The 27,851-nt window shown below is 39.1% G+C and overlaps 1 protein-coding gene across 3 annotated transcripts in view; it reads left to right on the top strand.

Annotated features, from left to right (window-relative positions):
• Nucleotides 1-334: 334 nt before the first annotated feature.
• The window catches only part of HERC2 (HECT and RLD domain containing E3 ubiquitin protein ligase 2), a 113,443-nt gene continuing 85,926 nt past the window's right edge, over nucleotides 335-27,851 (top strand). For all 3 annotated transcript variants that reach the window (XM_055701450.1, XM_055701451.1, XM_055701449.1), the window contains exons 1-4: nucleotides 335-454; nucleotides 1,308-1,424; nucleotides 12,276-12,390; nucleotides 19,935-20,072. In XM_055701450.1, coding sequence (XP_055557425.1) covers nucleotides 1,353-1,424; nucleotides 12,276-12,390; nucleotides 19,935-20,072 — 325 coding nt within the window. In that variant the 5' untranslated portion in view covers nucleotides 335-454; nucleotides 1,308-1,352. The remainder of the gene's footprint in view (nucleotides 455-1,307; nucleotides 1,425-12,275; nucleotides 12,391-19,934; nucleotides 20,073-27,851) is intronic.

Here is a 27,851-nt window from a genome sequence, read left to right as displayed (position 1 = left end):
TTTGCCGGTGGTCCCTAAAGCGACTTAAGAAAAACAACCCCAAACGCTCTTTTTTTTTAACCTCTGCATCCCACCTAAACACAGCCACCGCTCCCCACCACCACCGGCCTGGTTTCAGGCGCATCTGCCAGGCGGCCCGACGCCCCCGCCCGCCCCCGGCCCCGGCCCCGCCCCCCCGCTGCGGCCCGGCCGGGGCAGGATGTCCCGCCTCCCCCTCCCCTCCTGATTGGCCGAGAGCCTTGCTGGCGCAGCAGGGGCTGAGCCGCGAATTGGCCGAGTTTCCCCCATCTCCAGTACCGAGGGAGGGACCGGCGAGCGGCTCGGCCGGCGGAGGGGGGGGCGGGCGGGCGGGCGGGCGAGGGAAGGAGGGGCGAGGATTACCCGGGGCCGAGCGGGCGGCGGTAGCGCGGTCGAGGCGAGGCAAGTGGCGAGGAGCCGCCGCTGCGGCCGGCCGGTGAGTGCGAGGGAGGCTGGCGCGCGCGCCGGCGCCTCCATCTGCCTCGGCGGGTAGAGGGGGGGAGCCAGAGGGCGGGCGCGCCCCCCCCGCCCCGAGGAGCCGGCCGCAGTGGGGGGGCGGTGGGCGCCAGCGCGCCCGGCCTCGGTGTAGCGGGGAGGGGGGCAAGGGGCCGCCCCTCCTCAGCTAGGGAGCCCCGCGGGGGGGAGGGGGGGAGGGCGGTGCGGCCCCCGCGCCGTGTGCAGCGACCCCTGCCCGGGCGGGGCCTCGCCCGCCCCTCCTGCCCGGCCCCGGCCCCCAGGTCCCGGCCGCCCCCTGAGGTCCCGGCCGCGGGCTGCCCGAGGTGGGATGGAGCCGCGGCTGGTGGCCGTCGGGGCAGTGACAGTGGGCCGCGAGGGTGGGGGGGATGCGGCCGGGAGAGGGGGTGGTGCGGCCGGGGGGAGCCCCCGGGCCTCGGCTGCTGGCGGGGGAGGAGGGGGCGCGGGTGGCCCTGGTAATCGCTTTATGCTGGCCTGCGGCTTGCGTAATCTGCGATCAATTATTTATTTCATGCACCACTTATGGGGCTGGGGGGGGGGGGCGCGCGCGTTAGGCCTCTGCTGTAGCTCGGTGCAGCAGAGGGGAGGCTGCGTTCCGCCAGCGCTACAGGGAAGCGAAGTAGGGGGTTTGGGGGTGCCAGGTGTTCTTAATGTGTGTTTTACTCCCTGTGCATTTTCAGGGCTGTGATCGGGGGAGGTCCTTATTCGCGATAAATTTCTAAAGATCCAAGTGGAAGCCATCCTAGTCTGAACAAAAATAACCTTGTGTGGTTAATTTCATGCACTAGGTTGTTATTTTTCTCGTTCTGTGGCAGGTTGGGCTGCAAAGCCAGCCTGGAGAGGAGGCTGGAGAAGGAAACATGTCTTCTGAATCTTTTTGTCTGGCTGCTCAAGCTAGATTTGACTCCAGATGGTTGAAGACAGACTTACAGGTAAGGAGTTAGATAGTTGTATTGCATTGTGACCTTTCAGGTGCAGATCAAGGATGCTTTTAGTCCAGATAGCTGACAGACAGAAGACTGCAGCCTTCCTCTTGAGATAGGTCTTTAGGGTTTTTGAGTATGCTGGTTTAAAACCTATGTTGAAGAAACACTAACTTACTTTAAGCTGCAAGTAGATCTGTATTGTCAGTCCAGTCCCTTCTGCTTAGATACAAGCTGGGCTATGTACGTATGTTATTTTTGCAGAGTGTCAAAGTGCATAGCTGTGAATGCTAGAACTATTATTATTTTGTTCTAAATAAATAATAAGTATTTATTATTATTAATATTAATGATACTAGTATCATTACTGCTAGAACTATAAATTTTTCACTTAGGCTGTTGCTATGCTTCTTGCATGTATATGAGCTAGTGGCTTTAATACACAAGAGAACTGAAACAAAAGGTGATGGAAGTCCAATGTATATTTTGAAGAAGTCAGATTAACTTTGACTGTAGTTGTTTGTATAATGGGTATAGGCTTCCTTTAAATTTTGTTCTTTTTGAAGGGAGCAAATTTTTTGTCAAAGGTATGTGCTTGAGATTTGTTGAAATGTGCTGGTGTTTGGTGGAAGTTTTGTTTTAGAAGATGATCTGTTCATTTATCAAAGTTGTGTGATACAGAGATGAGGATACTATCATGTTTTCCCAATTCAGGTTTGAATATTAAGTGGAAAGTACAGAAGAGTAGAGTGGTTTGGGTCAGTTGATGTTTGTTTCAGATGAAATGGGTAACTAGACTAAGTCCTCGTCTTGTTGGTGGTCTTCCTTCCCCCAGGTGTTGCACATAGGTATCTTACTTTGAATAACCTTTCCAGGTTACTGCTCAAAACTCTGAAATTCTTGTTGGGATGCGTCAGCCTGTGTTACTCCTTTGTTACAGGTTAATATTAGCAAAATTTTAGAATTGTCATCTTGAGTGACTTTACCCCAGATAACGTGCTGGTAGTCTGAATGGTTGAGTTTGGCTGCTCTTTTGGTTAGACAAGGGTGTTTCCCCATGCAGTTGTGATTCAAAAGCAGCCTTTCTCCAATATTTTATGTCAAACAACCTAAATCGGAATCAGAAGTGACAGATATAGCCTTAGAGGTTACATTATTTAGTAGGTCTTATATGTAAATGCTATAAAATGACAGGGCTTGCTCTTGATTTGGCTAGATTTGTTCTATTTTCATCTTTTATTCTTACCAAAGTTAAATGTTCTGGGTAATGAGGTAAATAAGCATAGTAGAAAACAATTTAAAGATAAACATATTAAGAAATATGGAAATGTTCTTGTGTTCCCTGGAGGGTGGCTTCTAGATTACAAATATGTTGCTTAAATTTTTTGTAGAATAGAGGAGAATTTTAACTGAAAAAGTGGCAATCTTTGTAACAGCTGCTGACTATGGAGTGCCTATTTTTCTTCTGTATTAATGGGGTGAAAAATGTGACTGTTCATGTGATTTGTCAGATTTTTCCTCATTTGTAGCACTATTTTTCTACATCCCTTTTTTTTGTTTATGTAAACTTTTGACAGGAGGGTTTCAATTGTGATCCAGACGTTAAGGATTATTTTCAGCTGTGTGTGTAAAACTGCAATGAAATATTTGTCTTTTATGAGACTGTTGTTTAGTTAATGTATTGTAATAATTCCTTTTAATAATAAAAATCTTAATTTGTAACAAATTTCTATGAATAATCTCTCTTATTTATAAGAGTTCTTTATGAGTAATAACAAGGTAGACTCTAATTGCCAGGGTACTCCCTTTGTTTTCTTCCAGTCATGCTGTAGTCAAAATAATGTGATTAATGAAATAAGAGAACAGTAATCATTTGTGATCTGCTGGATGCAAACATCACTTCTCTGGAATCTGAAGACTAGCCAGGCCTCCTGGCTATAATGTAATTTTCTTATTAGATTAACTGTTTTTGGTGTTACACAGGTCCTCATCACAGAACTTTATCTGGATGTATGTGTTCAGTATTTTAAAAAATGTGCATGTGAATCTTGAATTGCTCCTTTTTAATGCATTAAAAGGCAGATGTTGTCTGTCAAGTAATGGGGTTTTGGGCTCTGGGGAATTTTTCTATTGCACGATTGGCTATTTTAGCTACTCTTGACTAGCATGACCTAGCTGAGTGTGAAATTTCTTTATAGGTATAAATCCTGTCTCTTAATCCTTTAAGTTCTATGTGTACGGAATACGCTGATTTCCCATTGTGCATGTTTCTGCCAGCTAACTATAGAAGAGTGTTATTGGTGTTCAAGAGACTGTCAACAGGAGTTGAAAAGAAGAGCACGGTATCTAGGAGAGGTTCGAAGAAAGACACACGAATTTATGTAAATTAATCAAGCTGAACTACAAAATATTGTTTGGAATTAGACCTTGAAACTCTTAGCTTTGCAGCTAGTTTTTTTTAACTTTTCACTGTACAGCCATGCAAGAGTGGGTAGGTGAAAGACCTTGGAGAAACAGTTATATGGGGGAACTCTTACCTTAGGAGACATATAGAGATGGATTAATCTTTAAAACTATTTTTTCCTTGTTTTTAGATAAAGTTTGTTGCAAATTTTGGGGAGGAGTGTAGAATTGGAAGTGAAATGTTTCATTTGGTGGGCTGGTAGTCTCTGAAGTTTGACTTGCTGCCGCCTTATTTTTTTTTTTCTTCGGTGTGTTGGTTTGTGTGGATTTTTTTTTCCTTTTTTTTTTTTTTTTTTTCTTCTTCTTCCTTCACTGTGGCCGGGCAGTTCGCTCTTTAGACTTGATGACTGTGGCAGTTGTTGTGGATTAAGACAGTGAAATCTCTTTGAAAATCATTAGATTCTTTTTTGCCTTAGCTCAAGATGTTGCATCAATAATGTAATACACAATATTATAATACTATGTGCATTAATAAGTCTATAATATAGTGGTACTAATATAATAAGAAAAGAATGACACGTGGATTTTAGCTTGGATTTTGTTTAATCACCTGCGTGCGTCACTGTTCCAGCTGGCATCCAGTCCAAATTTAAATGTTCTTATGCAGTTTTGGGATGTTACTCTTTATGAGGCAAAGCCAACGTGATGTAGCATATTACTACTGTTCTTAAGAGAATGTCAAAGACAAGCCCTTTTGTAATAGCAGTGAGTCTCTAGCCTGCTGGATTAACTGGTGTGGAATGTTAATGGAACTGTATCTTATTCCATTATATTTTTTGCTTATATTAGTTTATCTGAAACTATTCAATATTAATATAGGAAGCCAAAATGTTCTACAAAGACCCAAGCGCGACTCATGACTGTTCCATGTCGTTTTACTAACTTTATAAGTTATTGACTTATTGGTGTATGATTTACAGCTGCTAGTATAATTTTGAACTGATGAGAAACACTTGTTTTATTAAAAATCTAAATTTCATGGTGGAGCAGAATTAAGATATTCTGTGTTGTCTGAAAAAAGACAAACTTAGAGCAGCTGAAAAATTAGGATAGCTCAGCTCAATATGAGGTAGCATCAGTAGTACAATATGTAATGTGTTCTCATATTACCTACCTCATTAATATGTGTATAATATAATTAATAAAATAATACCATGAAGTTATAAAACAGGTGGATTTTAGTACAGGCCACTTTTTCATGGGTCACATTTAATGTAGTTGCTAGAAAGGTTAGTATATCACTGAAATTTCCAACTTGTTTTTTTAAGTTGAATTTATACATTTAAAAACACCTACCTATTTATGTCTATTACTTGTAGAAACCATCACATTTATAGCGATATCTGTGTGTAATGGGAAACTGTGTTTTAATGACTTTCTGAGGAAGGCATCCTTTTTTTAAAGAAAGAAAGTATAAAAAAATACACAAATTGAAAGCAACATTAAAATTGTTTCCATAAACCTAGATACCTAGTTTGCTGAATCAAACTGTGCTTAAAATAATTCCAACTAAATAGATGTACTGTACTACTAATTTAGAACTTTATACAGAGAACTTTAATTAGTGATGACTGAATAATGAAAAAACTAGAATTGCTGTTGACTAATGGGATGCATGTGTGTGTTCAAATGGTGTTTAATTAGGCTGCTTATTCTGGATCCTGTGGAGAGCTATTGTGCTTAATAGCAGGGATTAGAGGTGAAAAACTTTCGTTTTCCTGTAGTGTGGAAAAAAACTTCAGGTAGCAGTCAAGGTGCAAGAGCTGTCTATGAGAGCAATATGATGCATTTTAATCAGTTTTCATTGAGTTCATGGTTGGCAGGCTATTTCTGTCATCTTTTGCCACAGAGATGAGAGTAAGCTTTTTAAAATTAAATAGCCAATTGTAAGAGTTGCATTGGTCTGAAATCTTTGAACCTTCCCTTCAAAGTTATATTTGACATTTTGAGTTACATGAAAATTGCCCTCTTGTAGCATCTAGGTCAGTGTTTTTGCTTGTGAGAAGATAAGGTAAATAAATGATGTCCTGACTATTAAAAGCAATAAGTTTGTGAAAGTTGCTTTCTCTGTTTGTTTGATTTCCTGTTAATTTTCTTCTTAATTTGGGGTTTCTGATGAAAAAATGAAGACCTTATGTAGAAAGTCTTACAGCAAGCAATTACATTTTTAAGGGAAGTGAAGTTTGCAGTAGGGATTTTTAATATTATTTAGAAAATGAAGTAGTGCTGTCCTCCAAAATAATGGATTTCAAGAGGGAGGAGTAAGGACTATATATATGGAGTGATAGATTAGAAAAATCAGGTTTAATGTTTATGCAAATATTTGGGCTCAAACTACTGTCTGCAAATGAAGCAAGTTAGAGAATTTCTCTTCTAAGTTTGAGGGAGTTGCATGGTATTCCTTTGCATATGACCATTAGCTGATATTGAACTTTTGCAACACATGTAAGACTGGTAGACTTGTTATGGGGACGTTTCTAGTTTAACCCCAAATCTGCTGAAGTAATGTGGGGCTCCTGAACTTTTCTGTCTCTGCTATCAGAGCTTTAGAGTGGTATGTTTAGATCTAATGATGTTGCACAGTGCTTTGCATAGCAGCTGTGGTTTCAGGGCATGCTTCAGCAGGGAAGGAAGGAAGTTAGGTGACAATGAAAAAGGAAGCACAAATTGAACGGATTCAAAAAAGCGAAAACAGCAGAGACTTGGGAAAGGATTTACTGTTCTGTGATTTTTCTTCACTATTACTGGTCTGAAAAAGTTTTTTCTTTTAAATCTATTTCTGAAGAAAAATGTTTTTTAAATTAGTGTTTAAAATGTAGCCAATGACTAATGCAGAAATAACTGAATGGAAGAACAGATTCTCTCCCCCTCCCTGCTGCTGGCAATTCTGAGGTGAAGATTATTTAAGTAGCTTATATTTTAAATCCATATTGACATTTTGTGATTATGAAGTCACTTTCTTGAATTTCCAGTGCAGTTACATAATCAGAAATCCTTCCTGAATCATTTCCTGTCCTTTTGTGTCATTTTCTTCTCCTGGTTTCACTCTTCTTGAGCTCGAATTAACTTTTATGGAGGCTTCTATGCTTTCTGCGTGAAAGTTTGTGAAACCATATCAAGAACATGATCTGCAATACCACATGGAATAAGCTTCACTTGACTTAAATAGTTGACTTGAGAACAAAATCACAGCTGCTGATTATTCTGAAAATAAATTACTAAAAGCAAAAATGTAGTGATGCTTTGAGAATTCTCAGAAGCTTACCCAGTTAAGATTGCAAGATTTAATTTTCTTGAAATGTAAGGAAATGTCAATGTCGATGCCTTATTCTCTAGAGTTGTTGGGGATGGACGGGTGTTTCACTGCCAGCCCTGTTGGAGGGGTGGCAGCAGCACATGCCAGCAACCAAACTAGAGATCCCTTTGACTTAATTAAATGTTGTAGCAGACAGAATAAATTATAGTTTAACTGCAGAGGTAGGATTAGCAAAAAGTTAGAGTGGGGGCTACCCAGTTTACAGTACAGTAGACGTTCACTTTGAAGTCTTTCTGTTTAGGCTCTTGTATTTTTGGCTTACGTTAAATGAGCACGGCTGAGACTTAGGTCTGTGCGGTAAGTATGAATTTGGTGAGATACATGCTGTATGAGTGCAGAGATCAAGACATGGTTTGGGGATGAGAATGTGTGAGAAATGGTTGAAGTGGCTTGAAGGTGAAGTGGATACGAGATGAGGATATCTGGCTGTGGTCTTATATGAGAGGAGGTCAGGAGATGCCATGGGAAGAACAAGGGAGATCTTGGGCATGGGGAATGGCACTTGATTTGGTGGAATGAGTAGGAGGATTAAGAACATGGGCCAAGGTTGTAAGGGGCAGTGGATAGTGGTGGTGGAGCATGGAGCTACTGTTGTCTCTGTTTTGGGAAGGCAGCATGTATGTGGTCAGGCAAGCAGGGACGCGGGGCCCTTACGGGGTCTTTACAGAGTGTACATCTCTGGTACTGTTGCCAGTGGCAAAAGTTCAGTGAAACTTAATTATAATTAATTTGTTATCTTACTGAGTTTGTAAAGTTCACCCTTTTAAACATTCACAAATGAAGTTACATCATTAGAGAGTCAGATGTCCACATAAATCAAGCAATCTAGTGGGAGAGTGTTAGACTTAACAAAACACAGGTCGGTGTTCTTGTACTTCAGCTCCAGGATGTCAGAAACAATGAAGATGCCAAATGTGTTTTTCTTCTCTTACGCTGCCACCATTACACACCTTTGATTGCTCTGTGAGTTTTCTTTGAAGAAATGAGTGGAAGAAGAGCCATATTTTTGAAGAAGAGTCTTATATTTTGGAAAATAGAAACCAAGAGAGATGTCTTCTAATTTTGTTCTGAACAAAGTTCTAGTTTTTCCTGTCTCAGCACTTGGATTTGTTGATAGACTCCTTGCAGGTGACTGAATGCAGGATGTATTGGTGGGAGCAAAAGAATTAAATAATACGTGCTTGTGCTGCGTAAGATAGTCTTAAAACACTGCAGAAAGAAAGAAAAGCAAGATTGTGTAGTCAGAGAAGGTATATGACTTTTGTACAACAGAATTGACTTAATCTTATCTTCAGCTGCTAGATTCACAGAATCGCAAATGGTTGAAGTTGGAAGGTACCTCTGGAGATAATCTGCTCCTGGCCCCCTGTTCAAGCAGGGCCACCTAGAGCCAGTTGCCCAGGACAGTGTCCAGATGGCTTTCAAATATCTCCAAGGATAGAGAGTCTACAGCCTTCCTGGGCAACCTGTGCCATTGCTCGGTCAACCTCACAGTGAAAAAATGTTTCCTGATGGTCTGAGGGAACACTGTATGTGTTTCATTTCATGCCTACTGCTAGTGGGCACCACTGAAAAGAGCCTGGCTCCATACTCTTTGTGCCATCCCTTCAGATGTTTATATGCATTGAGGAGTTCCCTGCTGAACCTTCTCTTCTTGCGGCAAAATAGTTCCAGCTCTCTGAGTCTTGCCTCATAGGAGAGATGTTCCAGTCCTTTAATCATCTTTGTGGCCCTTCACTGGACTCTGCAGTACGTCCATGTCTTGTTCATACTGGGGAGCCCAGGACTGGACGCAGTACTCCAGGTGTGGCCTCATCAGTGCTGAGTAGAGGGGAAGGATCACCTCCCTCGGCCTGCTGGCAGCGCTGCTAATGCAGCCCAGGACACCCATTAGCCTTCTCTGCAGCAAGGGCACATTGGTGGCTCATGTTCAGCTGTGTCCACCAGGACCCCCCAGGGCCTTTGTGCAAAGCTGCCTTCCAGCTGGATGGCCCCCAGCATGTGCTGGTGCCTGGGGTTGTCCCTCCCCGGGTGCAGGACTTTGCACTCCTCCTTGCTGAACCCACGAGGCTCCTGTCAGCCCATTTCTCCAGCCTGTCGAGGGCCTGTGGATGGCAACACAACTTTCTGGCATATTAGCCACTCCTCTCCGTTTCTGTTAAGTGAAATATTTCTCTTAAGGGAGTTGTGAGGCTTCTTTTATAGTTACAGAGTTTTGGGATCATGAAAATAAAATCGCTTGAACGATTTATCACTTAAACTCAGGCTTTTTCACTTTTGGCTATCATAGTGGCAATTTACTGTTTAATATGTCTACCAAACATAAAGTAGATTAATAGTGAACTTGTTACAGTTGGAATTGAGTAGCCTTTAGTTATGTCAGATTACTGTTTCTTGATTGTCCTTTGAGTTGGTTGCTTTGATTATTGCTAAAAAAAATAGTTCAGTGTTCCTTTGCTTTCAAACATGTCTTCTTTCTCCACTCCAACACATACACCACCCGCAAAATGTTAACTACAACCTGAGTAAGAGCAAAATTGTTATCTGAAGGCTGCTTGTGGAGTGAGCTTCCACAAGAAGTATTTGGAGGAGGAGGAACTCTCTCTGACCTATAATCCTGGTGGTTTCTCTATCTATATGCAACACACCAAGAAAATGACTTTGATAAGAATTTGAATGCCAAACCCAAAGCAGAAGAAATTTTGTTTACTTCTTCAGTTTTTAGTTGTGTGCAGGACATGTGTGAACTTTGTGCCGTGTGAAAGAATTAGAGGTTACAAAATAGAGAAAATTCTTGATTCTACTTTACAGCAATGCTTAGGAAAGTAGTAAGGTTTCTGAAATAGTGCTGCATTATGAAGAACCTTGAATTCAAAGCCTGTAGGTCCGTAGATGGTAAGCTTAAGGTCTGTGAGAATAATTTTCCATATGAAAGTGATCTCAGAATGTAGAATAAAAGGTATGAAAAGGCAGTTTATTAGACAAAAAACTCTGTGACAACCATAATTTATTATGCGAACCATTTGGAGGGTTGCCTCACTATTTTTCCAAGCTTCTATTTTAGCATAGGTTAGCATTCAACAGGTTAATGTAGGTTGGTTTGTTTTTTTTTTTTGAATCTTCTATCATGTATGAGCCAAAAAGAAGTGTCTTTAGCTGTTTTTGCAAGAAAAAAGTTGTGAAAAATAAATTCCTTAAGTACCCCTCTAAAGTATACGACCACATCTGATGAAACAGAAAGTAAACGCCATTTATTTTTGAAATATTTATAGAGTAAGAACAACGCAAGAAATTTGGTCAGTGGTGAACGGCTGTTGTATTTTTTTCCTTTTTGCATTGTTGAAGTGGAGCTTTACTTCAAACTACTCCATTTTTTAATTTAAGAAAAGCCAAATGTAAAGCTTTTAGTGAAACACAGAATCTTTGCAAAAGCTCTTATGTGCTCTCTAGCTCTGGTAGAACAGGGACTGTACCTTTTGGTAAAGCATGGTCACAGTGTAATTCTGGTGTTGCAGAACTGATAAACTCTAGGTAAGCTGAATGATGTCTAGCTCACACTGTGTGATTCTTTTCCCTCTTAGCCCCCGGAGATAGGAAATAGCAAGTGACAAATAGGTAGGATGTGACAGCTCATACTTTATGCCGAAAGAAAAAAGGTGGAAATCATTAATGAGTGGATTTCTGAAGTATGCAATATGAAAGTCACAAAACTACTGTGGTGATTTACTGTGTTACAGTGGTGTCAAAACATGAAACTTGTCTTTAATTCTTCATGGTAAGTGAGATTAGCTGGCTCAGCAGATGGCTTCCCTGCTGGTGGTTGTGGCTCTTCAAAATCTGAAATCTTCAAAATATCTTCAGGAGATAGATCAAAATAAAGTATTAAGTGGGCTTCTGTGTATAATGGGAAATATTTTGCAGCGATTGTGTAAGTAATGTCTTTGTGGTACTCCTCAGTTAAACCACTTCAGATCTGAATACTAGTTACATAACACAAAGATGCTTCTGAATAAGCCTTCTGCAGTTTTTTTTAAATGTCTCCACTGCACCACTTCGGTATGCAAAAGGTATTCTGTTTTTCAGTTTCGTGTACTCCCCTCCTCCCTTACGCTGCATGGCTGCAGATTACTGCCTGGTTATTATGGATTTCACTGGGGATGTTGACACCTGTTTTGCAGTGTTTTATAAAGCAGAGAACAACATCAGTAGAAGACAAGTTATCCCAGTCCTTAGGATTCTTCAAGGGAGATCCAAATTGATAAATCATTAGGAGACTCACGTTACTGCTGGTGCTTTCCCGAGTGCTGCCAGCTAGCACAGTCCTGCCATTTGTTCTGTTGCAGGTATTTGTCCTATTGCACACATAACATATTGGGAGCTGATCTGGGCTGAGGTGACCCTTCACTCTTCCCCAGGCACAGCTGGTTTTAGTCCTGATCGGTTCCATAATCTGGCTCTGCATGTGAGAGGAGGCGTTATGGCAGCTGGAAGGAAGAAGGAGGGCTCGGAGAGATGCTTTGCACAGCAGAGCCAGTTTGAACTGGTTACATACCTTTATGAACCTGTGCCTTGGTGTAATGTGTTCTGGTTGAGTGCCCAGCTCTTCAGTTGCTGGTTTGGATAGGGGACTATTGACTTCCTTCATGCATCCCTGTTTTGTGACTTTGTTTGGATAGCTTTTCCTGAAGGAAAAAAGGACACCTCTCCCCATGCCCCCCCTGATTATTGCATGATGTTATCTTGAATGTGTGGATAGTTCTGAGGTGACCAAATCCATGCTTTTGAGAATTTTTCAGAGAACGTTCATCTTGCTGTATTTGAGCATATCAAAAAGTTACTTTTTTGTGCTTTTAGTCTGAAAATAGCATAGCTAGAGAATCAGATATTCTGAAGATATTTTAAACCCGTCATATATACACACAATGAATATACTAGTGAGGTGATACATGTGTGTTCTTTCTTCTGGGACAAAATATAAAATCTGATGTATTTTGAATGTTAGCTTGAAAGAAAATTGTTTTGTGTAACTATATATTTATTATTTTTTATATATAAATATATTTATATATTATTTTTAACAGCTTGCTTTTACACGAGATGGACTATGTGGCTTGTGGAATGAAATGGTAAAAGATGGGGAGATTGTATATCCTGGAACAGAGTTAACACAAAGTGGTGAACTACCTCCAAGAAAAGGTACGGATTTTTAAATTATTTTTTTCTTTGTTCATTTTTTCTTTCATCACAATGATGAAAATGGAATTCAGATTTCATAGTATCACAGAACTTTGGATTATTATCACCTGTTTATACAATTTGGTATTCATGTTTTGAATTAAATACAATTGAAACTGATTTCTTAAACGTACAGAAAAGTAATGTCTAACCCTTCAAGTGAAGACTTAAATATTTTCCAGCCCTTTGAAATTAACTTCATAACTAGGCATGTTGTTATGAGAGAGGCTTGGCAGTGTCCTCTTGTTTGGTATGCTTGATGTGTTTACAGCTGAAGCCTTTGTTTAAAGGAAGTGGACTGAGGAATGGGGTAAAGCCAATACTGCTATTTCTAATCTTGTTTACAGTCTTCATAAAGTAACTAAAAGGTCAGCTAAAAAAGTGTGCACAATCTTAACTGAGAATGTAGTGTTGTGGGTTGTTTTGTTTTGGTTTTTTTTTTTGTCTTCTACTGTACTTGAGAGCAGTTCAAATGTGAATCTTTCAAATGGAAGAGTAGTAGATTTATTTAGATTGCCTTGGTGGAGTGGATTTTGTTGTGTGATGGGCTGTGACAAAATGGAGTGATTCTACTTTTGCCTTTTTTCCTTTTTCTGATTGTGGTGCTCTTTTGACTGCTGATGGAACAGAAAATTAAACTAGTCAAAAAAGGAAGAGGTTTAGGTTTCCTAACCTGGGGCACCACATGGTCAGATGAGTTTTGTCCATAATTTATGTGACCCCCAAATAAATGAGGCTCTATCTAGGTGAGGAGTGGAAATACTGCTTTTGGTAGAAGTGAACTATTATTTCAGCTTCTGTTACTTCCTGAACTGTACTGTTGAATAGACATGATATTTCAAACCAGTAACGCTCAATTTCTTAGGGAGTTTTTTTTTTTTTTTTGTACCTATGGTTCATCATTTTTAACAGAGGGGAGGGGGGAGTCTTTTTGTCTAGAGGAAGTTATTTCTACAGGAAAGAAGCTATAATAAGTAGTTTGAGAAGAAAGTGAATTACACATTATTTTTATTAAGAGTATAAGCTTTCTGGATTGGGAGTGGCTGCAAACTGTAGTAAGGACTGGAATTATGCTCCTGTTTCAGAGTTAGAAAACTCTTTTGTCCTGCTGCTGCTGGGCCTTATGAATATTATTGTTGATACTGGAAAAAGATACAGCTGATCTTATAGAAAAGGGTACTACAACAGCTGCTCATTAAATGACTGGAGGTAGTGTAGTATTTCTTTTCTTGGGATTGGCTAGTTTCATGTGTATTATTAGAAGGCATCATGAACTTGATGCAGTGAAGGGAGGGGTTATCCCCTAAATGAACTGTGGGCAATGCTTTGCCATTCACTGATAGCTCACGATAGAGGTATTGTGACGGTAGTGGTATAAGGATTCAGCACACTCTGCTCTCATGCAGCAAAAAGATAACAGACATCTATAATAATAAAGACAATATATTAAAGTAAATATCTGCTTTACATGTGAAATCGATGCAGTTTCCTCTTTTTGTGCCAGATGCTCACACATTGTTTTTAGAGTTGTAACTGCGGGTTTTTGACAGAAAACAATTCTTCCAGTATCTTTATTGCTAAATACCCTTGGAGAATTGGGATATTTGTTCGTTACGGTGCTATAGTACTTCAATGATTCTGAGAAAGCTTATGGAGAGATATCATAGTATAATTGCTATTTGTTTTCAGGGATATCATTGAAATGTCAAATAGGAAAATGCAAGCTGTCAGTTCTGATCCAAAATGTAGAGAGCAGTATAATGTAAAAACCCAGAAGTGCTAAGCAAGTCAATCATCCATGACTTAATATGTTTATTCACACTTGAGACATCTATTCTGAATGATGTGAAATTTCTTTTTTTTTTTTTTTTTAATGCTGGAGGTATGTACATACACATGACTTTGAAGGATCAAAAAGACATGAGGTGTTAAAGGCGGTAGGGTACTGTTACTTAAAAATACAGAAATTCTGACAGCTTACTGTAGAAATAAGGCAATTTTTAACCTTAAAATGTCAGTGGTTCAAACTGTGATAAGGCTTCTGAAAGCTTTTCTAACTGGTGTGTTTTGTGCTTGGTGTTGTCTGTGGGTTTTTTCTTTATTAAACCAAGACTGCCACTTGTTTCCTGTACTGTATTGTGGTGGGCTGACCTTTGCTAGCTGCCCACCCAGCTTCTCACTCACTGCCCCTCTTCGACAGGGCAGAGGGAGAAAACAAAATGGAAAAGCTCATGGGTCAAGATAAGGCTAGGGAGATGACTTACCAGTTACTCTCATGGGCAAAATAGACTTGGTTTGGAGAAAATATCTTAATTGGCAATAAATAAAATTAAATTAAGAGTTGGATAGTGAGTAGCAAAGAAAAACTGAAACAACACCTTCCCCTTGCCCTCCCTTCTGGAGGGGTTAAGTGTAGGTATTATACAGCACAGATCACGTATGTTCATTTCCTCAGCTGGAGTGTTTGCGTTCTTCTGCATAGATGCTTGTAAAACATCTATTTCTTGAAAAGCTACAGTAGTTTAGACATTTAAATACAGCTTTTTCAGGCTCTTATGTCTTTAAAATTAGTGCATATGTTGTCTTTTGGTGAAATTAGCATTCATAAATACCATTGTGCTGGCCTACAGGATTGGTAAAATACAACCATCTTGCTTGCTGGATTTGAGCTTTGAGAAGAAAAACTAATCAAGTCTTTTTTTGGTTAATATCGATCAGATTGTTTGATTCTGTTAGGCAGTAGTGAATTGTGGAACCAGAAAAACTGGTGGTTAGTTTACATCTCTGAACTTGCAGCTCAAATTGAGTTTCATGAAATAAAAGGCTGGAGTATTTTCGTCTGTTTAGTTGGTAGTTACTTTTTTTTTGCCTAAACAATCTATAAAAGTAATTCAAGAAGAGAGGGAAAAGTACATACAAATAATGGGGTTTATATAAAAAGCAATACATTTTAATCTCAATATTCAGATTTTGCTGCTAAATTGACTAATTCGGAGATAAATTGAAGATGTTGCTGAAGTAGTCTTTTTGTAAAAAAAAATCAGTCTGTTTTAAAAAGCTTTGATTTATCCCTATCCATTGTAACTCCTTTTCTTCACTAGTGCTGTAGTGCTGTGTTGGTGCTGACTGGGCTGCTCAGAAGAGGTACTTCATTCTTTCAGTGGGTATTGGCACTGGCAATAGATTGAAGAACCTGCTATTGATAGCAAAAAGCATTCCTTTTCTCTCTGGGAAGAATATGCAAGGGGTGTATTTTTCCCCCTCTGTTAGCAAGAACATGTGGTTAGGAATAACCTCTTTGTTTTTTCTTCATGGCATTTTAAGCAAAACAGGTTTGATAAACGTGTTTAGCAGATTTGCTTGTTTCCAAGTATCATCTCAGGACACAGCTGTGACAGAAGTGATGTCCAGATACAGGTGCACTTGCAACATGGCATGTACTTAAAAGATAATTAGACTGATCTGAGGAAATCTGGATGAGATTAATATCTTGTGTGCTGGAAACTATGTACTAAAAACAATAAGAAGTATTAAATAGTGTTGTTCTTACTAAATTTTTAAGTTAGAGAACCATTAATGCAAAATTTTAAGACATTACCAGTCAACTACATGGGTCTCTCTTTTGTGGGTGGTTGTTAAATTTTTGATTCTGCAAACTTCTGTATAAGTGGGGATTTCTGTTTCAGTTAGCTATTTTAAGTTCCAGGGCAAAACCAGAAAATTATCAGCTTCATGCCTCTGTCCTGCCTTTGGTAAACATTGTGGGCTTCCTCTTTGCTTCTGTTCCCCCTTTCCTGAAAGCTGGACTTTTGTCAGCATAGTGCCATTGAATCCACAAACCTCATTCAGTGTTGCACCTGCAAATAGATAATAAAGTCCAAATGCCACAAGTGATTCCAGAGAGGCTGGCAGAAACTAAATCTTTATGATACAGTACGTGGGAATTTGGTTATGGTGGCTACTGTTCAGACCATGTATGTACCAAACTGTAGTAGTGAGCAGGCATATAGGGTGGCTCCTGCTTTGAGCCTCCTTGTGCAAGAAAGAACTTGTTAAAATTGAGAAACGTGCGTCTTCTATTTTCTCCTTGCCTCGACCCAGCTATATTGGCTGTACCCAGTGTCTCGAGCATTCAGTACTCAGCTGTAGATTATTATACTCTCTTTGCAGGATAAAGGGAAGTCTGTAGTCACCCTGTTGGACAGTTTGACTTCATAAGTGTAAAATGCTTTATTGCATATTCAACAGATAGTTTAAAAATGCTTTTTAAAATATAGTATACCAGGGAGGAAAAGAAACTTTATTTCTGATTAGGATTATGAGATCAGAATTTTCTGTCACCTGGACTTCTACACCTGGAAGGCTGTGTAAACATGATTTGCAAATGGTTAGGCATGCATCCTTCCTTCACAAATAATTATCAAATGAAGTTTATGCATGTGTATATACATATAAAAGAAAAGCTCTTTTGACAGAAATAAAATTATTATTTTGTATTGCAGCTGAAAGATTTCCTGGATCTGGGACTGCCGAATACTATTTTAGAGTGCTTGTAAAATACGACCCTTGTTTAACGCACAGCGTGTAACTTTTTGGCTTGTGAATGGCAACATCTGTTGGGAAACTGTTGCATGCTTTTTCCTTCTACTGAGGGATTCCTAACACTGTTGACACTCTTCATTGGCATTTAAGAGCAACACAAGATCAAGCTGTAGCAGGTGCCCGAGGCAACTGTACAGTGACATTATTTTCTTCATTGACTATGGAATGTAAGTTCCACCTTTAGCTGTTTCCTTTTTATCCTCTGCTTATACTGGATTAGGCTATTGCTGTGCAAGGTAGAGCACACGTGGTAAGCTACCTCTAAGTGAGCTTGAAAGACGAAGGAACTTCTTGAGGATGGCTACTTGAGTTGCTCAGTTTTGACTGACCTCAGCTTGGAGGCTTAAAATTGTAAACCAAAACAGTTAAGAGAAAGTTCTTTCAGGGAAATGGTACACATTTTTTGTTTCCTCCACCACAATATTCATGCTTCAGTCTGAGAAAAATGAAATTAAAACAGGTTTTCACACTGCATGCATTGTTTTGAAAACTTGTTATTTTGGCCTGTGCTGGCTTCACTCAAGATTTCTTCCTCCCTGCCCCTCTTCCTGAAAAATCTTTGGGGCTCCCTTTTGATAAATCCCTCTCATTAAGCATAACTGAGTCTCCACAGTTAATGACGTCTGTGTTGCTGCTTTCAATCTAGAGTGATACCAACTTTGTCCCTTATGAGTTTTTTTGCAAGTATACTGAAAAGTCTGTTGAACTTTGACATGGGCTTTTTAGCTCACTCAGTCTCACTTCTTCCTCGTTGCTCCCCTTTTCTGATCATACAGATGATGGGGGAGGGGAAATCCTTCTTGTGGATTTGTGTGTCAGGGTTGTTTCTGTACAATGCAAAGCTGAAGTTCCCACCTGGACTGGGACCTTCTCCATTTGCAGGGAGGAGCTGAGCAAAATGACTGACTGTAGCCCTATGTTGTCACCCTTTCCCAAGGATCTGTTAGAAAGTGTAACAAGTTCTCTTACAGCTGCCTGCAAAGTGCAATGTCTTGGCACAAAACCCTTCTACCCACTAAGTAAAATCCCAGACCCTCTGGAGTGTGCCTCTAGATGTGTGGGTGAGTGGAGAGACAGTGACATTATGGTGTTACAGTGGGAATATTCTGAACTACTGGAGCTAAACAGGGTCCTTAGTCACTGATTTAACTCTGTTACGGAATGTGCTTTTAATATTATTGGCTTGCACCTTGGAATAGAAACAGCTAGATTCAGTCACATTTTGGACATGTGTTACCAGGCTGATGATTGCTGTAGTACTGGCTGTTCTTGGTGTTTGAGAGAAATGGTTATACACTCTATGATTGCTGCTTACAAGTGGGATGTCCAAACTGCTTTTTCCTGTTCTTAGGTGGCTTTGCTATTCCTCCCTTAGCCCTCAATCTCAGCTTCAGCATGCATGCTACAGTTCTGTCTCCTTTACCCCGCTCCCAGTTCTCCCTGAGTCACCTCCTGAGCACTAGTGTGTGTTATAGGTTAGGAAGCCTTGGCTTTAATTTAAAACTTGTATAATTAAGGCACCTTAAAAAGGTTTATTTTGGGAAGTGCTGTTGTCTACAGTCTAACAAATATTTAACAGAGGCAATCACAGATCCAGTTGCAACCAATTACCCATTCATTTTTTTCAGGCCTGATAGAAAGAGTTGAATGTTTTTGTACATTGTGATAGGTATATTTTGTGTATTTGAGGTGATGAGAGCCTTTGATCTCCAAGTGGGGTCCTGGTGAGTCTGAGGCAGGCTGCGGTCAGATATGCCCTGTCTGGCTGCAGCTGTAAACCTCTTGCTTATTATTGTCTTCTGACATACACTGGTACAAATGTGTATGTTTTGGGTGTGTGGGTTGAGATAGGGAAAAAGACAAGATTCTAATGGTTGACTGGCTTGTTGTGGCCTGGACTTTTATGAGGGAGCCTTTGTAGACTAGATTGGCAGATGGGAATGGAAGACCAGTAATCTTTAAGAGCCTGGTGAAAATGGGTAGAACCTAAGCTCTTAATGGGTAAGTTCAGTGTTGGACTTGAGAAATTTTGGAGGGTATTTGTAGAAAAGGTCAGGGTGAGGAAAGCAGTTACCAATACGGCCCTTGATTGCAAGGCAGTCTTGTGCATTGAACTGACTGAAGGTATGGATATGGTTTTCCATGTCCCCAGTATGAATAAGGACAGACTTCCAGGTGTCTAGTTCTACTGTGTTTAGAAAATTGGAACTTAAATGCAACCTTTGATTAGAGAGATAAGTGACTATAGTGTCTGTGTTCTGTCTTTATGAAAGTGATCTCAAAAGGATTGTAAACGCTGTTTTGTTGCTTGGGCAGAAAGTGGTGGTATTATTTTCATTATTAGCTGGTAATTACTAAGATGCTGAATATGTTACAGATGTTGAAATACTGCTGCATAAAATTAGCGTAAATGCCAATGTATAGCTCTCCTTAACTTTGAAATTAAGGTAATTGCTGTCTTTTTTCCTGTGTTGGAAACGGAATATGAAAGCAAATTAATACTACAGAAATGTGGATAGTTGGGAGCAAAATCTGACTTGAAAGTGCATTGTTTGTGATACCGTGTGTTGCAAATCCTTTGTAAGTCTTACATATGGTATTGATATTAAATGTTCATCCTCAGTAGGAGGTTACAGCAGTGATTTCTGGATTCTAAGGTCACAGTCTTATGAAATGTAACGTGAGACCTAGCACCTGTGGCAGTTAACATGGTAAAATGCTACTTCTTCCCCTGCTTGGCCTCCCCTCCCCCTTAATGATAAACAATATTTCTGCAAACTTGTGGGCTGGGCACTTCACCTTTACATTTCTAATAACTGAATTAAAGGGGAAAATAGCTTAACTGGTCTCTTTTTCTACCCTCCCCCCCCGCCCCCCCCCCCCCCCCCGCTTTGTTTCTTCAGATGATAGCACTGAATGCCAAACTGCATCAAAGAAAGAAGAGCAAAATGACAAAGAAAAGAAAGATGAAGAGGAGACTCCACTGCCCACTTACAGGGCCAAATCAATTGTTGAGAGTTGGGTGTGGGGCAAACAACCAGGTATTACAACTGTTTTGGATATTCTTACTGAATCATTACATATTCTACATTGATCACTACTTCTGTAGCATCAGGAAGTAATTGGATCAAATGTGTATGCTGACAGATGCATCTGTTAGGTTAGTGGAGTAAGTTGGATAAGTGATTAACTGTGGTGGAAGTTAAACATTTACTGTAATTAAGTTCAGATTTGATTAGACTCATGAAGAGTCAGTTTTCACCTTTCATGCTGCTGGAAGGAATGATAAACTGACTTGGGACAAATGCAGTGAAATGTTATAATGCCTTCAGAATATTATTTTTTTGGTTGCAGATGCTAAAAAGAAATGGCTTAGTTTCTGAAGCCTGAATCTTCTGCAGGCAATAAAGGTTTAATAGGTGATTTTTCTTCTGATTTCATGGTCTGGTTGATAAGTTTGACCTTCCTCCCATGATTGATTCAAAATCGTTAGTTCAGTTAACTGTCTTGTCCTGACCTTTGCTGGCAGTAATCTCACCTATGATGGCAGTGGTAAAATGGTTTGTGTGTTCACATCTTCATGTATGGCTCTGTAAAATACTGATTTTGATGTTGAAGCTGAGACTGTTTATTACTGCAGAGCAGCAATTCATTGTCTAAAATTGTCTATGTTTAAAAATAGCAGATCAGAGGCAGCTTCACTTCAGTGGTTTGTTTTACAGTTCTGGGGCATGATTTTGCCTGATTCAGATGTTGGCATTTACAGCTTTGGAGACATCTGTTGTGCCCCTTTTCCTTTCCTCTCATGCAGAAGCACTTGAAGATCCCTAGGAGAAGTATCGTCTCTTCAGTGCCAGAATCTGCATCTTGTGTAGCCCTGTTTGCTTGAGAAGCTATTTGCTTCTGTTGAGCCACAGGTCAGCTGCCAGTCTGCTGTCCTCTGCTCTGTGCCAGCCAGCTTGCTCCCTTTTCTTAAGGACAGGAGGACAGATGGACTTGCTGTCACTCTAGTAGTGAGACAGAATTTTGCAGTGTAGGAGGAATGAAAAGAATTGCCACTGCATTGGAAGGGGGAGTGAGAATTGAATATGTTGAAGTGATGTAAGCTGAAGGTCACATTATTTTTGGTTTATATTTTTATTTAGTGTTTGTTGCTGAGGAATGAAATAAAACTGTTTTACAAAATAGTAGTCTAAATGCCAAGTATCTTACCAAACTTCTCCCAACTGACCAAGGTGTTTGGGGCAAGAACTGGCCTTTAAGCTCACCCTACAAGTATTTCTTAAAATTTGGTAAAAACATTGTTTAGAAAAGAAGGGATGCATGTGTTTGGAGTTTTCAGAAAGAAATAACTTGCTGTCTTGTATTTACTTTTAGTGCTTACATATAGTATGGTTTATTGATACACATACAGATACTTATTCTAGAAATAACTTAAAGACTTTAATAAATTTGTATTCCTTGGTCTCTGTTACTATTTGTGCTCTAAGTTTGCATCACTTAGATGTGACATACAAATCCTTAAACAATATTACAAACACACTTGCAGTTTGTTTATAGAAGTGTTACAGGTGGCTTTTGTTCATGATTGTAGGTAACTTTGTTTTGTATTTGTCGGAAATAACAGCTAACAGTTGCCTTTTGAGCCATCCTAGCTTTTGTAGCTTGGTAATTAATTTTGAAAAAATACAGAGAATCATTTGAATTTTAATACTTTGTATAAGTGTTTCATAAAATAAGGAAAACTGTTTTAAGCTTTTCTTTTGTCAGCCTTCATAAACAAATAAAATGAACCTTTGAACATTTGCCTGTCAAAAGTAGGAAGGAACTTTTGAAAAGGAGAATTGATTCTTAAATACGTTGTTCTTGATCAAGTAAGAATTAAAGACATACTTGTAAAGGAATATAAAACATAGTAAGATACAATTTGGAGATGTGAGCTTGGAGTTCTACAAAAAGAACTGAAGAGGCATTTGAAGTCTGTGTTTCAGGTCCATATCCTGAATGATTTTTACTGAATTTAATGATTTACAATCTTATAATATGAAAATGGTATCTAGACATTAGACACTTTGTATCTGTGTATTACAACACTTCTAAAATAATCTCATTTTGTAAAGATATGTGAAGGATCATGCTATTGAACTTGAGCAGGCTAATTCAGGTCAGTGGGCCTTGTGACATCCTTTCCCCATGAGGGCTCAGATTTTGACAGCACACACAAAAATCTGTTCATGAAGTGTGTTGAGAAGCAGTACTGCTTGTACCCCCAAGCCCTGTGCTTGTTTTGTCATCCTGGCACAAGTTCAGAGAACCAAAATGCTTTCCCTAGTTCTAATATATGCCAAGATCACTGCTCTGCCAGAAAAGGGCAAAGAGGTCATATCCCTTTTTTTTTTGTTGTTTTTGGAGTGGCCTTCTTACACCAAGTGCTGTAAAAATTTGTAAGATTAATTAATACATGGGTAAGTCATTATTTGACTTTAAGGTGTTTTTCCTTCTCTCTTGCATCTTGGTGTTAACCTATTTCATATTTGGCTGTTAACTGATGGCAATGTTGAACTATTCAGGCCTCAGTTTTGACACGAGTGCTTCTTTACAACATCTATTCCTGCTGGATGTTCCTTATTCTGTTCCTACCAGGTTGTGTGTTCTTTAACCAGTTCTTGTGATTCTTCCTAAAAAATCTTGTTTTACTTCTTTCCTCACTTTTCTTTTTAAGAAAATACTTGGTTTTTAACATCTTACATGATTTGGAGAGAAGTCTTGGTGTTCAGCCCTGCATATGGGGAGAAAAAAAGAGGAAGTAGTTGTTCAAAACCTACAGAAAATAGAGCAGTGTTTAGGTTTTTTTGGGCTGCTTTTTCTTGGTTGTGATATGCTTTAGATTGGCTGTATTGAGTCAAACCAAAGGGCAGTCTAGTCCAGTGTCCTGACAGCAACAGCATAAATAGCAGTAGCCAAGTGAGTGATTAGGTCTTATATTTATACATTATCTGTAGCCTATAGACTTTGAGCCGGAGGTGGTGGTATGGAGGAATGAGAAGGTGTGTTTGGATTCCTCCGCATTTTGTTTTGCTGGAGCATGAGTGTGCATGGCATAAGTTGGTAGGCTTTAAGATCTTTAGCGTTGATTTTTTTTTTCTATTTGTCCCTTTTGAACATTCTGAACTTTTAGCATCCACAGTTACATGTAGCAAGGAGCTTTGTAATTCAACTGTTGATCACATGAATATTATCTCCTCCTAGTCCTTGACTTGATGTTGGCATCTGTTGGTTTCACCTAATGCCCTGTTGTCCTTACATTTGGAAGAACCAGTGAGTGGTTGTTCCTTACCTATCTTCCCCAGCGCTGGTGGGGTGTGTTTTTTGTGTTTTAAGGATTCTGTCATAATCATCCCCGGTTGTACTTTTTCCTCACTGAGGATTTTATCTCATGATAAAATCTCTTTGTGTACAGAAGGTGTACTAAACATTTAGCTCTTTCCTCTCTTGTTCCTACCCACCACTCTCCCCCTGTTTTATGCTGTGGAAGATGGGTTGGGAACTGTATATACCACTTCAGCTGTGGGTTTTGTGAAGTGATATAATGATCTCTGGTTTTCGTTCTGTCTCGATGCCCTGTTTTTCCAGCTGCTATTTACAGTGGACCAATTTCTTGGATCTATCCTGCTGTAGTGCCAAGATCTCATTCCTGAGTAAAAGGTCCTTTGGAGACCTTTGAACAGGGAAACCTGGGATTTTGTTTCCCTTGCTCATCAGTGTACATCTACCATTTCATTGTTCCCTTACTTAATTGCCTTCATACTTTTGCAGTTGGCTGTCATTGTTGCTTAAGTAGTACCAACAGACCTAATGAACTAAACAGTTGTCTCCATTTTGATACTATTTGTGCATGTATGGAACAACAGAGGAATTTATACAGGTTTCTGTGGGACTTGTTGCTCCTAAGCGTGTATCAGCTATTCATTTGTGCTCCTGGATGCATTCCATATGTGTGTCTACCAGTGTTGAGAGTTCTAACCCCTAGCATTTAATGTATGTTAATATTGGGTGTTTAGAAACGTCTCTGATACACTGTATCTTCATAGCTATAAAGCGTGAAAGATTTGAGCATTTTCAACTTCCATCTGAAAGTGCAGTTTTCCCTTAAGATGAATCCTGTTTCTTTTTTTGTTGTTGTGTTTTGGTTTTGTTTTTAGTTCTTGTTTTTTGTCTTAGGGAAAAAACACTGGCTAAATCTTTCTCAAGGCTTAACATTGTAGAGCCAGCTCCCTTTGTGGGTATGGTTTTAATAAATATATATTTATTAATACCACTTGAGGTAAGGTAGTTTTTATTTCTTGAAGAAAATAAACACCCCAACTGGTGCAACAACTATGTGTATAAAAATCCCCTTAACTTTTAGAGAGATATGATTCAAATTCACTGTAATCTGATCTCATTTTGTGTGTTTGAGATAACTAGATATTTCATACTGGTAGACAAGGTTAGTTTACATTCACCTTCATTGCTGTCTGAATAGAAAATGCTACTTTATGCTTGTAAGTTTCAGGAGGAATGTTAGTGTTCTGTTTCCTATGTAGGGCAACTAAGTAAATAATCTTAATGCAAACATCCTTAAATGAATAAACAATACACAGCTGAAGTGGGAATATGATTTTTGTGTGTAGTCAGATCTGGTTTATATTATGAATTAATCTTAATCTATTATGCTGGTAAATCAGTGTCATGATGTAGCACGTCTGCGGTTTCCTCATGTATGAACGAGGGCTTGTTTACAGACGGTGCTGCATCTTATTTTTCCAATGTTGTTAGTGTGGCTGATTGCACCAAGAAATGCTTTGGAGGCTATACTGAAGGGGGCAGGTTAAAATTACCCATGTGAGTTCAGTGAGATACTGTTGAGAATGTGTTGCTACCAACAGCAGTCAAATCTTCCTGTGTTTGCTTTGTGAGAGAGGAGACAGGCAGAACTTTCATCCTGTAAGGGCTCTTAGTTACATGATTAAAATTAAATTTGTACTGGGTACAAAAGTAGTTAAAAGCAGTCATGGCATTCGAGAAACTTTTTTAAGCTCCTTTATAGTGACATTTTCTACTTTAATAAAATTTCTTGATGAATGCTTTCAAATTTACATTTAGAAATGCTGATAAAAGAATGGTTTGGTCAGAGGTTGAAATCTGACCTCCTGTTTTACATTTCTTAGAACTCCATCTTTTTTTTCTTTTACTTTTTTACTTCTTGGAGGAGATTTTAACTTGTCTCCTTTCCACACACACATCCCTCACCCCCCTACCCCCCCCCTCCAACTTGAAAGCTGTTGTCCAGCTCTAAGTATCTTATGTGGTTGCTGTTTATGTTCTTAAGGGGTATGTGCATGTGTGTGTGTATATTTTTACACACACAAGTCTTAGTTCTTGCTATTCTGTTATGTGCACGACTATTTGAGCATCAATTTAAACAAGTTTTTCTCAGAATATAAAACTTTTGAAAATTAAGCACCCGGCCACATAACGAGATGCATTCTGAATGTGCATGCAACCATTCATTATTTCTCCTACTGAATACTAATGAGGTGAGGTCTGCTGATGGTCAGTTTCTGAATACAGAAGCAGACAGAAGGAAGCTAAATGCCCTGTAGAAATTATATTCTTTGTTAGTATAAAATAATTTGGGGAACATATTTAGCTTTGTTTTTTTTAAGGAAATGATGTGTCTGTGATTGCATTTTTGTTTTTCCCTTTTAGATGTTGCATCCACTCATTCTGTGGTGATGGCTTATAGGCATCATTAGAGGTCTGTTAAGCCAAGCCAAGTGCATCTTCTGTCTGCTCTTTGTCCAGTGAAAATACTGTGTAGTGGAAGGGGAAGGAGGAGACAAAATATAAAAATCTCTAGGAAATTAGAGCACGTTAGTTCTGCTGCTTACAGGAATGTGTGCTCATTATAACAGTAGATTCTTGCCAGATTCTCTTTGAAATGTGTTTTGATTTTTTTAGGTCTGAAATCTCTCCACACCGTAGCATCTATATTTGCCTTTACTGAAGCTTGTGACTCAACCAAAGTCTTTGAAGCTTTTCTGTTTGATATTGGCATTTTTAAGGTCCTTAATATGCCAGTTACAAGCCCATGGTGTTCCATACAAGAGCTAATAAAATAAGCATTAAGAAACCATTTAATATGTTAAATGATTTATTTTAGCTGCTAAAACAGGTGCAAACATGCCTTTGGCTACCTGTCTTAAGGCTCATGTCAAGTTAGTGTTCTGGCTGTGGCTGAAATGGTTAAAGAAGCTACTGTCTTCAGTTGCTTGGTTTGCCCCCCACCCCGGTTTTGTTGGCATACCTAAATAACATGGAACTTCTCAGTTCTGATTGTTGGGGTTAAACACAAATGCTATTGTTCCTTCTAATGCAGAGAACTTCTGGCAGGAGGAATGAAGAAGTGAAGATACATAGTTATGTTAGTTGTTGAGGGGAGGGAGGGATGTGATAAATTTTAACAGAAGATGGTAAGCCCCTTACCTATCTCCACCACAGCCAGAATCATACCTTACTATAGTTGTCAGTTAACAAGTATTCTGCTAATGGTAGTTTGAGGATTTAAACTTGTATGGTATGACTTCAACTTTGATATTGTAGGTATGGATTAGTAAATAGTGTGTCTCCACCCTTCATAAAATAACAGACAAAGCAAAGCATTGCAACGGGTGGTTAGCATCAAGGACTGATGTAGTGGCATATGAACAGTTTTGTTTAAAGTGTTCCCTGCAACCTTTTCAGATGAAATTTGAATCGTTACTATTAATAAGCTATTCTCTCATCAGACTATGTAGTTCATTGGTAATAAGTGGTGTTCAGACTTGAGGTTTTATTGAAATCAATTTCATTGGGTTGATTCCAGATATATTTAAATCTTTCTGAAGTTGAACTGAATTTTTTTTAAAGATAAATTTACTTACAGTATAAGAGAAGATTTAAAGTGAGGAAGCGTATAGATACATCTCACTTAAAAATAGTGTTGCTTTTAATAAAATAGGACAGTCCTTGGCTCGTTTTTGAGATGTCTGAGTTACAAGACCGCTTTAAACTGTTCCAGCCTTTATTGCATTTTGCATGAGAACTTTTATTTTGCATTCTGGAAATACTAAATAAATGTATAAATGGATAAAATATTTAAGAGTGGAATTATTTAATTTCCTTAGAAAGCCTTTCTAAAATTGTAGCCACTTGAGACTGTGAAGGCAAGGTGAGAAGGGGGAAAGAAAATAATTTTATTACAGCTAAATCCAGAAAACAAGGTTATGCTTCATACAGGTTATTTTTATATGGTTTGAATCTTGGTGAGACTAAATCATGTTTTTGATTAGAAAAAAATACTTTTCCATACAGTGTTTAAGTATTTGAAAACAGTGTATTGTAACTTAAAAGTTCTTCATATTACTAGTTTCTGAATATAAGACTTCGTGATTTTTAGGGCTAATCACTTGAAAATTAAATTCTTTCCAGATTTTTTCTTTCCAGATCCCTTTTCTTCCTAACAAGTGAAGACAAGATTTTAATTGATTCCTCTTCTAGCCTTGTGTTGTTTAAATTTGACTTTTTTTGTTGATGTTGACTTCATTGACGGGAAAGCAAAGTAACTTGCTCTTACAGTCTCTTACTTTAGAAAGTGCTATTGTGAGGTTTTGTTTTCTGAAACATTGCATAGTCTGTGAACTATTAAAACAGAATTGAACCTTTGAGGCATTTAAAACCAACAGTAATGTTAACTTTTTTTCTCAAATGAGCCAGTTGTCCTATCAGATCATTGCATA

The sequence above is a fragment of the Falco cherrug genome, chromosome 2 (genome assembly GCF_023634085.1).
Source record: "Falco cherrug isolate bFalChe1 chromosome 2, bFalChe1.pri, whole genome shotgun sequence".
NCBI classification, from domain to species: Eukaryota; Metazoa; Chordata; class Aves; order Falconiformes; family Falconidae; genus Falco; species Falco cherrug.
Note: the sequence above shows the minus strand (reverse complement) of the source record. Positions and strands in the feature narration are given on the sequence as shown.